The sequence below is a fragment of the Triticum aestivum genome, chromosome 1B (assembly GCF_018294505.1).
Source record: "Triticum aestivum cultivar Chinese Spring chromosome 1B, IWGSC CS RefSeq v2.1, whole genome shotgun sequence".
Taxonomy (NCBI): domain Eukaryota; kingdom Viridiplantae; phylum Streptophyta; class Magnoliopsida; order Poales; family Poaceae; genus Triticum; species Triticum aestivum.
In genome coordinates, this window is record NC_057795.1 from 13,460,313 (window position 1) to 13,473,138 (window position 12,826).

Consider the following 12,826-nt stretch of genomic DNA (forward strand, 5'->3'; position numbering starts at 1 on the left):
CTTATAAACTCATAATAAAACTGTCATCGTAACGTTAAGCGTGCGGACCCTACGAGTTCGAGAACTATGTAGACATGACCTAGAACTATTCTCGGTCAATAACCAATAGCGGAACCTGGATGTCCATATTGGTTCCTACATATTCTATGAAGATCTTTATCGGTCAAACCGCATAACAACATACGTTGTTCCCTTTGTCATCGGTATGTTACTTGCCCGAGATTCGATCGTCGGTATCCAATACCTAGTTCAGTCTCGTTACTGGCAAGTCTCTTTACTTGTTCCGTAATACATCATTTCATAACTAGCTCATTAGTTACAATGCTTGCAAGGCTTAAGTGATGTGTATTACCGAGAGGGCCCAGAGATACCTCTCCGACAATCGGAGTGACAAAATCTAATCTCAAATTATGCCAACTCAACATGTACCTTTGGAGACACCTGTAGAGCACCTTTATAATCACCCAGTTACGTTGTGACGTTTGGTAGCACACAAAGTGTTCCTCCGGTAAACGGGAGTTGCATAATCTCATAGTTACAGGAACATGTATAAGTCATGAAGAAAGCAATAGCAACATACTAAACGATCAAGTGCTAGGCTAACGGAATGGGTCATGTCAATCACATCATTCTCCTAATGATGTGATCCCGTTAATCAAATGACAACTCTTTTGTCCATGGCTAGGAAACATAACCATCTTTGATAAACGAGCTAGTCAAGTAGAGGCATACTAGTGACACTATGTTTGTGTATGTATTCACACATGTATTATGTTTCCGGTTAATATAATTCTAGCATGAATAATATAAACATTTATCATGATATAAGGAAATAATTAATAACTTTATTATTGCCTCTAGGGCATATTTCCTTCACCAGGGCCCAAGGCGCCTAGTGTTGAAAAACCCTAGGGGAGGGGGCGCCTCCACCTTGCTTGGGGGGCAAGTTTCCCCCTCTCCCCCCTTGGCCGCCACCCTAGATGGGTTTTGGGGGCTGCCGCCACCCCTAGGGAGTGAACCCTAGATGGGGGCGCAGTCCCTCCCCTTCCCCTACATATACTTGAGGTATTGGGGGCTGCAAAACAGACGAGTTATTTCTCTCCAAGGCGCAGCCCTACCTCTCTCCCTCCTCATCTCTCACGGTGCTTGGCGAAGCCCTGCTGGAATGCCTCGCTCCTCCATCACCACCACGCCGTCGTGCTGCTGCTGGACAGAGTCTTCCCCAACCTCTCCCTCTACCCTTGCTGGATCAAGGCACGGGAGACGTAACCGGGCTGCACGTGTGTTGAACGCGGAGGTGCCGTCCGTTCGGCACTAGGATCTTCGGTGATTTGGATCACGACGAGTACGACTCCCTCAACCCCGTTCTCTTGAACGCTTCCGCTTAGCGATCTACAAGGGTATGTACATGCACTCCTGTTCCCCTTGTTGCTAGACTACTCCATAGATGGATCTTGGTGATGCGTAGAAAATTTTGAATTTCTGCTACGTTCACCAACAGTGGCATCATGAGCTAGGTCTATTGCATAGATTCTATGCACGAGTAGAACACAAGTTGTTGTGGGCGTTGATTTTGTTCAATATGCTAACCGTTACTAGCCCTATTTTATTTCGACGGTATTGTGGGATGAAGCGGCCCGGACCGACCTTACACGTACACTTACGTGAGACAGGTTCCACCGACTGACATGCACTTGTTGCATAAGGTGGCTAGCGGGTGCCAGTCTCTCCCACTTTAGTCGGATCGGATTCGATGAAAAGGGTCCTTATGAAGGGTAAATACCAATTGGCATATCACGTTGTGGCTTTTGCGTAGGTATGAAACGTTCTTGCTAGAAACCCATAGCAGCCACGTAAAACATGCAAACAACAATTAGAGGACGTCTAACTTGTTTTTGCAGGGTATGCCATGTGATGTGATATGGCCAAAAGAATGTGATGAATGATATGTGATGTATGAGATTGATCATGTTCTTGTAATAGGAATCACGACTTGCATGTCGATGAGTATGACAACCGGCAGGAGCCATAGGAGTTGTCTTAATTTATTGTATGACCTGCGTGTCACTGAATAACGCCATGTAATTACTTTACTTCTTTGCTAAACCGTTAGCCATAGTAGTAGAAGTAATAAGTTGGCGAGACAACTTCATGGAGACATGATGATGGAGATCATGGTGTCATGCTGGTGACGATGATGATCATGGAGCCCCGAAGATGGAGATCAAAAGAAGCAAAATGATATTGGCCATATCATGTCACTATTAGATTGCATGTGATGTTTATCATGTTTATGCATCTTATTTGCTTAGAAGGACGGTAGTAAATAAGATTATCCCTCATAATAATTTCAAGAAAGTGTTCCCCCTAACTGTGCACCATTGCGAAAGTTCGTTGTTTCGAAGCACCACGTGATGATCGGGTGTGATAGATTCTAACGTTCACATACAACGTGTGTAAGCCAGATTTACACGCGCGAAACACGTAGGTTAACTTGACGAGCCTAGCATGTACAGACATGGCCTCAGAACACAAGAGACCGAAAGGTCGAACATGAGTCGTATAGTGGATACGATCAACATGAAGATGTTCACCGATGATGACTAGTTCGTCTCACGTGATGATCGGACACGGCCTAGTTGACTCGGATCATGTATCACTTAAGATGACTAGAGGGATGTCTATCTGAGTGGGAGTTCATTAGATGAACTTAATTATCCTGAATATAGTCAAAAGGCTTTTGCAAATTATGTCGTAGCTCGCGCTTTAGTTCTACTGTTTTAGATATGTTCCTATAGAAAATATAGTTGAAAGTTGATAGTAGCAATTATGCAGACTGGGTCCGTAAACTGAGGATTGTCCTCATTGCTGCGTAGAAGGCTTATGTCCTTAATGCACCGCTCGGTGTGCTGAACCTCGAACGTCGTCTGTGGATGTTACGAACATCTGACATACACGTTTTGATGACTACGTGATAGTTCAGTAATGGTAAACGGTTTAGAATTGAGGCACCGAAGACGATTTTGAAACATCATAGAACATATGAGATGTTCTCAGGGCTGAAATTGATTTCAGGCTCGTGTCCACGTCAAGAGGTATAAGACCTCCGACGAGTTTTCTATCCTACAAACTAAGGGAGAAGATCTCAATCGTTGAGCTTGTACTCAGATTGTCTGGGTACAACAATCACTTGAATTGAGTGGGAGTTAATCTTCCAGATGAGATAGTGATGTTTCTCCAAAGACATTGCCACCAAGCTACTAGAGCTTCATGATGAACTATAACATATCAGGGATAGATATGATGATCCTTGAAAGGTTTGCGATGTTTGACACCGCGAATGTAGAAATCAAGAAGGAGCATCAATTGTTGATGGTTAGTGAAACCACTAGTTTCAAGAAGAGCAAGGGCAAGAAGGGGTACTTCATGAAACGGCAAATCAGTTGCTGCTCCAGTGAAGAAACCCAGGGTTCAACCCAAACCCGAGACTAAGTGCTTCTGTAATGAGGGAACGGACACTGATGCAGAACTACCCTAGATACTTGGTAGATGAGAAGGCCCGCAAGGTTGACAGAAGTATATTGGATATACATTAAATTAAATGTGTACTTTACTAGTACTCCTAGTAGCACTAGGGTATTAAGATACCAGTTTGGTTGCTAAGTGTGATTAACTCAAAATAAAAGAGCTACGGAATAAACGGAGACTAGCTAAAGGTGAGATGACGATGTGTGTTGGAAGTGTTTCCAAGGTTGATGTGATCAAGCATCGCCTGCTCCGTCTACCATCGAGATTGGTGTTAAAAATAAATAATTGTTATTTGGTGTTTGCGTTGAGCATAGACATGATTGGATTATGTCTATCGTAATACGGTTATTCATTTAAGGAGAATAATGGTTACTCTATTTATTTGAATAATACCTTTAATGGTCTTGCACCTGAAAGAATGGTTTATTGAATCTCGATCGTAGTGATATACATTTTCATGCCAAAAGATATAAGATAGTAATGATAGTACCACTTACTTGTGGCATTGCCATGTAAGTCATATTGGTATAAAACGCATGAAGAAGCTCCAGTAGATGGATCGTTTGGACTCACTTGATTTTGAATCACTTGAGATATGCAAATCATACCACATGGGCAAGATGACTGAAAAGCCTCGTTTTCAGTAAGATGGAACAAGATAGCAACTTGTTGGAAGTAACACATTTTGATGTGTGCAGTGCAATGAGTGTTGAGGCATGCAATGAATACCGTTATGTTCTTACTTCACAGATGATTTGAGTAGATGTTGAGTATATTTACTTGATGAAACACAAGTCTGAATTATTGAAAGGTTCAAGTAATTTCAGAGTGAAGTTGAAGATCTTCGTGACAAGAGGATAAAATGTCTGTGATATGATCATAGAGATGGATATCTGAGTTGCGAGTTTGGTACACAATTGAGACATTGTGGAAATTGTTTCACAACTAACACCACCTGGAACACCATAGTGTGATGGTGTGTTCGAACATCATAGATGCACCCTATTGGATATGGGGCATACCATGATGTCTCTTATCGAATTACCACTATCGTTCATGGGTTAGGCATTAGAGACAACCACATTCACTTTAATAGGGCACCACATAATTCCATTGAGATGACACCGTATGAACTATGGTTTAGAGAAACCTAAGCTGTCGTTTCTTGAAAGTTTGGGGCTGGGACGCTTATGTGGAAAAGTTTCATCCTGATAAGCTCGAACCCAAAGCGGATAAATACATCTTCATAAGTCACCCAGAACAGTTGGGTATACCTCCTATTTCAGATCCGGAAGCAAAAGTGATTGTTTCTAGAAACGGGTCCTTTCTCGAGGAAAATTTTCTCTCGAAAGAATTGAGTGGGAGGATGGTGGAGACTTGATATGGTTATTGAACCGTCACTACAACTAGTGTGTAGAAGGGCACAGGAAGTTGTTCCTGTGGAACCCACACCAATTGAAGTGGAAGCTGATGATAGTGATCATGAAGCTTCGGATCAAGTCACTACCGAACCTCGTGGAAAGAGAAGGACGCGTACTGCTTCAGAGTGGTATGGTAATCCTGTCTTGGAGGTCATGTTGCTAGACAACAATGAACCGACGAGCTATGGAGAAGCGATGGTGGGCCCGAATTCCGACGAATGGCTCGAGGCCATAAAATCCGAGAGAGGATCCATGTATGAAAAAAAATTATAGACTTTGGAAGAATTACTTGATGGTCGTAAGGCTGTTGGGTACAGTTGGATTTTAAAAGGAAGACAGACAATGATGGTAAGTATCACCATTAAGAAAGCTCGACTTGTCGTTAAGATGTTTTCCAACAAGTTCAAGGAGTTGACTACGATGAGACTTTCTCACTCGTAGCGATGCTAAGAGTCTGTTGGAATTATATTAGCAATTACTGCATGATTTATGAAATCTTGCAGATAGGATGTCAAAACATTGTTTCCTCGATGATATCCTTGAGGAAAGGTTGTATGTGATACAACCAGAAGGTTTTGTCAATCCTAAAAGATGCTAACAAGTGTGCAAAGCTCCAGCAATCCTTCTAAGGACCGGAGTAAGCATCTCGGAGTTGGAATATACGCTTTGATGAGATGATAAAAGATTTTGGGTTTATACAAAGTTTATGACAAACTTGTATTTCCAAAGAAGTGAGTGGGAGCACTATAGCATTTCTGATGAGTATATGTTGTTGACATATTGTTGATCGGAAATGATCTAGAATTTCTGGAAAGCATATAGGGTTATTTGAAAAGTGTTTTTCAATGGAAGACCTGGATTAAGCTACTTGAAAATTGAGCATCAAGATCTATAAGGATAGATCAAAGCGCTTAATAGTACTTTCAAATGAATACATACCGTGACTAGATTTTGAAGGAGTTCAAAATAGATCGGCAAAGAAGGAGTTCTTAGCTGTGTTATATGGTGTGAGTGTTGAGTAAGACTCAATACATGACCACGGCAGAAGAGAGAGAAAGGACGAAGGTCGTCCCCTATGCTTCAGACGTAGGCTCTAGAGTATGCTATGCTGTTTACAGCACCGGAAGTGTGCTTTCCCATGAGTCAGTCAAGGGGTACAACAGTGATCCAGGAATGGATCATAGGACAGCGGTCAAACTTATCCTTAGTAACTTGTGGACTAAGGAATTTTCTGGATTATGGAGGTGGTAAAAGAGTTCGTCATAAAGGGTTACGCCGATGCGAACTTTGACACTAATCTGGATTATTCTGAGTAGTAAACCGGATTCATATAGTAGAACAGTTATTTGGAATAGCTCCAAATAGAGCGTGGTAGCTGCATCTAGGAGATGACATAGAGAATTGCAAAACACACACGGATCTGAAAGGTTCAGATCCATTGACTAATAACCTCTCTCACAAGCGAGATATGATCAAAAAAACCTCATGGGTGTCGATTCATTACAATCACATAGTGATGTGAACTAGATTATTGACTCTAGTGCAAGTGGAAGACAGTTGGAAATATGCCCTAGAGGCAATAATAAAATGGTTATTATTGTATTTCCTTGTTCATGATAATTGTCTATTATTCATGCTAGAATTGTATTGATAGGAAACTCAGATACATGTGTGGATACATAGAAAACACCATGTCCCTAGTAAGCCTCTAGTTGACTAGCTCGTTGATCAATAGATGGTTATGGTTTCCTGACCATGGATATTGGATGTCATTGATAACGGGATCACATCATTAGGAGAATGATGTGATGGACAAGACCCAATCCTAAGCCTAGCACAAAATCGTGTAGTTCGTATGCTAAAGCTTTTCTAAATGTCAAGTATCTTTTCCTTAGACCATGAGATTGTGCAACTCCTGGATACCGTAGGAATGCTTTGGGTGTACCAAACGTCACAACGTAACTGGGTGGCTATAAAGGTACACTACGGGTATCTCCGAAAGTGTCTGTTGGGTTGGCACGAATCGAGACTGGGATTTGTCACTCCGTGTGACGTAGAGGTATCTCTGGGCCCACTCTGTAGGACATCATCATAATGTGCACAATGTGATCAAGGAGTTGATCGCGGGATGATGTGTTACGGAGCGAGTAAAGAGACTTGCCGGTAAAGAGATTGAACAAGGTATCAGGATACCGACAATCGAATCTGGGGCAAGTACTATACCGCTAGACAAAGGGAATTGTATACGGGATTGATTGAATCCTTGACATCGTGGTTCATCCAATGATATCATCGTGGAACATGTGGGAGCCAACATGGGTATCCAGATCCCGCTGTTGGTTATTGGACGGAGAGTTGTCTCGGTCATGTCTGCATGGTTCCCGAACCCGTAGGGTCTACACACTTAAGGTTCGATGACGCTAGGGTTATAGGGAATAGATATATGTGGTTACCGAATGTTGTTCGGAGTCCCGGATGAGATCCCGGACATCACGAGGAGTTCTGGAATGGTCCGGAGATAAGGATTTATATATGGGAAGTCCTGTTTTGGTCACCGGAAAAGTTTCGGGTGCTATCGGTAACGTACCGGGACCACCGGGAGGGTGCCGGGGGTCCACCAGGTGGGGCCACCGGCCCCAGAGGGCTGCATGGGCCAAGTGTGGGAGGGGACCAGCCCCAGGTGGGCTAGTGCGCCCCGCACCAGGGCCCAAGGCGCCTAGGGTTGAAAAACCCTAGGGGAGGGGGCGCCTCCACCTTGCTTGGGGGGGCAAGTTTCCCCCTCTCCCCCCTTGGCCGCCACCCTAGATGGGTTTTCGGGGCTGCCGCCACCCCTAGGGAGGGAACCCTAGATGGGGGCGCAGCCCCTCCCCTTCCCCTATATATACTTGAGGTATTGGAGGCTGCAAAACAGACGAGTTATTTCTCTCCAAGGCGCAGCCCTACCTCTCTCCCTCCTCATCTCTCGCGGTGCTTGGCGAAGCCCTGCTGGAATGCCACGCTCCTCCACCACCACCACCACGCTCCTCCACCACCACCACGCTTCCCCAACCTCTCCCTCTCCCCTTGCTGGATCAAGGCACAGGAGACGTCACCGGGCTGCACGTGTGTTGAACGCGGAGGTGCCGTCTGTTCGGCACTAGGATCTTCGGTGATTTGAATCACGACGAGTATGACTCCTTCAACCCCGTTCTCTTGAACGCTTCCGATTAGCGATCTACAAGGGTATGTAGATGCACTCCCCTTCCTCTAGTTGCTAGATTACTCCATAGATGGATCTTGGTGATGCGTAGAAAATTTTGAATTTCTGCTACGTTCACCAACATCTTCGACATGGACATAATACCTCTATCAGGTTATTTTCTTTCATGTCCTGTGTCGCCGACCGCAACCACCTGTCCACCACCGTTCCACTGACCATCATGAATGCCTGCATGGTAATAATAAACAAATTAATTATAAAAATGCATGCATGCATCAAAGTCATACAAAAATTCGGCATGACCTTCCCTAAAAATAGGACATATAGAGTTTGCCCAGAATTCACCGAAATGGAAATAAATCCGCATTTCGCAAAACATAGGCAACTCACAAAGCACAATTCGGCGGCAACTCATGCCACACACACAATTTCCATCATATCGCCCGACTATGTCATATCGCACACATACACATATTTCGAGATCGAGCACGGTGATGATGTTGTCGATAGGTGTTGCCACACACACCTATGGAATGATCAAAAGTGGACAAAGCTCTTCTTGACAAGGCTATTGATCTAGTTAGGGAGGTACATAGGTCACTTCACTAAATCCTAGCTAGATCTAACTAGCTAACTAGTTTTGGAGGAGACAATTCAACTAGTGGAGGGGGAAGGGAAAAGAGAAAGGAGATGCATTAACGGAGGCGGTGTAGTTAACTAGGAGTAATAAAGAGAGAGAAAGATAGGTAGAAGGAGAGTAATGGGGGAGATGTAGTGAGGAAGAAGCAAAGTGAGGGAGAGAGGAGGTGGGTGGGGAAAGTGAAGGATGAGAGGATGGGGGAGGAGGGGAGGGGAAGGAATAAGGTGGTATGGCTGCGGTTTAGCAGTAGCGCCGGGAGTAAAACGCGTTGCTGCTAATAATATAGAAGTACCGCGCTCCTAGCAGACACGCTACTGCTAAGCGGGGCCCGCCATGTGGCCAGGTTTAAGATTAGCAGTAGCGACGTGCAGTAAAAGTGCGCTACTACTATCACATTAGCAGTAGCGCGGTTACCATGGGCGCGCTACTGCTAAACCTAGCGTGACGGGAACGGTATGCCAAATTTGGTACTAGCGTGGTTCTACCGAGCCGCGCTACTGCTAAGCTGGTAGCAGTAGCGCCTGTTTGTTGCACGCGCTACTGCTAATTAGCAGTAGCGTCCCCTTTTTGGCCAGCGCTACTGCTAAGTTTCTGTGTATAAGGTTTTTCATAGAAGTGTGAAGACACTTTTGAATGGGCTTGACAGGGGTGTAGGGGCCGAAAAAATAAAAAAAATAAAAAATAGAGAAGAAAACATTATGTTTGCCGATGGTTTTTTGGTTGACACTCTAATTCGTCAATTCGAGTCTCCCGCGGATTGCCAACGGCCCATCCATCTGGACCATCCATTTGTCCTAGATCCCGGCCGCCTCAAGCCGAGGTGTCAGTGTTGCTCGCTTGATGACCTTATTCTTTAACCAGCATTGCCGTTGCTCAACGCTATCTTGCCTCCGATGTTGCATCACCTCGCCCGCCTCTCTTGGCACTCGCCCTCGCCCGCTCTTCCTCTTCCATGACATCGTCGACGCTAACCGCGACTAGCCGGGCTCGACGTGCCAGTAGCACCAACTCCTCTTCCCCGGTCCCGCTATTGCTTCTCTTGCTGGCCGTCATGTTCTTCTTGTTGGTCCAGCACGAGTAGAGCGTGTGGGAGGGCAACCTCTACGAACTTCGGGCATGACGAGGTGGTGAGGTAGTGCGTCGGCTTAGATGCGGTGGCGAAGCGTGGTGCGGAGGCCTCGAAGGACCCTCCCCAATGTTAATTTTTTCTTGTTATTGGTCATCATGTTTGCCGATTTTTTACACAGGGTAAAACCTTCCCTTTTGCTGAGTGCATGCACATGGCAGATTGCCTAAACATGAGATTAAATACTCAAATTGATCTCAATCATCCACAGTGGGTTTAAATTTAGTGTTTGTTGTACGCGGATTTTTGGCTCTAGGGAGCATATGCTCCCTAATGAATAGTAAAATAAAATAAATAGTAAATATATTTTTAAAACACTGACTTTTTTTTTGCAGATGTTCATATTAGTGTAGCAAGTGCCCATGAAAATTTTCATGCCATACGGGATAGCAGTGCTTCATCGGTGAGAAAAACAAAATTAAGTGTAACATATGGCCTTCGATTTGTTTTTTTTTTCGCATAGGTCAAAAATTTCCCCTAAATTTTTTTGCATGTTCCATTTGAGTGCGACAATGAACACATCTAGTTTTGTCCAATTTTTTTTATATTTGTGAAATCCATTTTTGGCACGCAGGAGCATGTGCTCCCTAGAGCCAAAATGGATTTCCGGTTTTGGGGGGTTTCACTTGTGCATATAGACTTGCCAACTGCAAAAAATAGTAACTCCTAAACAAGCTAAATCATCTCCAAAATATCCCATTCATTTCATGAAAACTATAGTTTTAACACGATGTTGACATTTTTGGTGTTGAACTTTTTTGTGGATTTCAAAATTTTGTGATTCGTTGGATTTTAATAGATCTGGATCTAAAGAATTTGGACTGGGTTTGAGATTACCATTTTGTAGCGGATTTGATGATAGATTCTTTAACTTGGATTTAAATTTGACAGCTCTCCATCTTGATGATTTGTACATCGATCAATGCATTCCATTCCTGCCTCTACATGGTAGATGATTTGGATTTGAATTCATATTCCATTCCATTCAATGCATATGCGTTTTACTGGTCGCAATGCATAAATGGTTTAACAAAGAAGATTTTGAGCAAAGAATATGCTCTTTATTTCAGACACAAGAAGGAACAACGAGCATGCATCCAACTCTCATTTCTTCTCTGCATCTACCAGAGCAAGATGCAGAGGGAACTCTCAAATACTGCAAAAAACAAAGGAAAAGCACAAGCTAATCGGCATTATTCGGGCGACAGCAGGTTGAATCACGTGGCCTTAGTGCAGCTGCGCTGGCAGAAGTTTGCGACGCGGTCCTTGCACTGGAAGCTGTCGCGGCCGGCGATGGTGGACTTGTCGCAGGTCTTGCAGGCCGGGTTGCAGCCGCTGGGCGAGGCGTCCATGCACGTGCACCTGGGCGGGATAGACCTGGTGCAGGTGCCGCAGTTGTTGCAGCACAGCGACGCGCTTGGGGTCGCACCTGCAGGCAGCCACCAATGTCAGTAAGCGGCTACACTGGCTTACTCGGCGAGGAGATGAAGAAAGAAAGGAGGATCCCGGGCTCACCTTGGCCGTGGATGACGGGCAGAGCAGCTGCAAGGACGACGAAGATGGCCAGCGCGGCGAGCAGCACCTGGGGCCTCATGCTTGCGTCTGGTTGGCGAGGATTGGTTGCAAAAACTGAATATGTAGCAGGGACTGGGTTGGTTCGTGCTGGGAGGTTGATGCCTAATGGAGTGGAATGCCGGGCTTCTTATAGGGTGGAGTTCCTACCCGACGGACTGATGCGAGAGCACAAGTGACAATAGATCAATGAGCAACTAGCAGCACGGGCACCAGGCTTTACACGTAGAGAGCATGTGGGCGTGATCTAGATTGGATCTCTAGCAGTAGCATGCATATATTAGGCGGGTGGCCTGCATATGTTTCACACGTAAATCTATTCGGAAAGCTTGACGACAGTTGTAGCTATATATAGCTGGTTGGGGACGACAATATATATATATATATTAGGTGGCTGCAGACTTTGCAGTGCACCGCGTCAAGTACCACCTTGGCTTTTTACACATGGCTTAGTTGGTGGCTTGGTGCATGCCGCGTTGATTTGACTACTGCAGATGGCAAGGCACGCTCCACCTTGGCTTTTCACACATGGGTTAGTTGGTGGCTTTCTGCGTGCCGTCGCGTAGATTTTATTGGATGATATGTGACTATATATGGTAAACTCTCCTTCTCTCTCAAAACAAAAAAAACCCGAAGGAGCTCTCCTACATAAAAACTGACCTTCCTCGTCGTGCTCCTTCGGTCCATTCTGTCCTCCTCCGTCCCTCCCTCTATAGCTCGCGCCTCGCGGATCTCAGGCATTTGGGAGATGGCAGGCGATACGCGCTGGGGGGCGACTTACGCGGCGGATCTCCTTGCCGCCCGATCGATCACGTTCGACGTCGGCAAGATCGTTCTCCGACACGATGCGCTCCGCCTGGTTCTCCTCGACGAGGAGGGGTGCACGATGGACGCGCAGTTCCTGAGGGAGGGCGAGAACATCGACATTGGCCACATAGTTCCATTCCCATGTTTTTTTTGCCAGGATTTGGGACAGGATCCCGGTGGCCTCGGCGGCGCCGGCACCGGCAATCGAACCCGGTGGCCCGTCACGTTTGGCTGCGGGGAGGCGCGGTACTGCGGTACACGGGCGCGCTGCACCGAGGAGGTCAAACGACCCGGGGTTGCAGGGTGCGGGGCCTAGGGGTGGCACCGCACCACCCATGGCGGATGCTGCCCACGTGGACAGTGAACCGGGCCGCCATGAGAGGAGCGACACAGGTGTCGCGGGTATAAATCCCAAATCCTTCTGCCCCCTCGATCTAGACTCTGCCCTCTCCCATCTTTGGGCGGCACCGAAAAACCCTAGAACCAGTCCTCCACCCTCCTTCCACTGGTGGCGCGGCAAGGTTGGAAGCGAC

At 45.7% G+C, this 12,826-nt stretch overlaps 1 protein-coding gene across 1 annotated transcript; it reads right to left on the reverse strand.

The window, feature by feature from the left end:
• Positions 1 to 10,919: 10,919 nt before the first annotated feature.
• Positions 10,920 to 11,802, reverse strand: LOC123084492 (Bowman-Birk type trypsin inhibitor-like). Its single transcript, XM_044506069.1, has 2 exons — positions 11,430 to 11,802; positions 10,920 to 11,343 (listed from the first exon to the last, which is right to left on the reverse strand). Exons 1-2 carry the CDS (start codon positions 11,506 to 11,508, stop codon positions 11,132 to 11,134), a joined length of 291 nt encoding a protein of 96 aa, XP_044362004.1. The 5' UTR covers positions 11,509 to 11,802; the 3' UTR covers positions 10,920 to 11,131.
• Between the last annotated feature and the right edge of the window lie 1,024 nt (positions 11,803 to 12,826).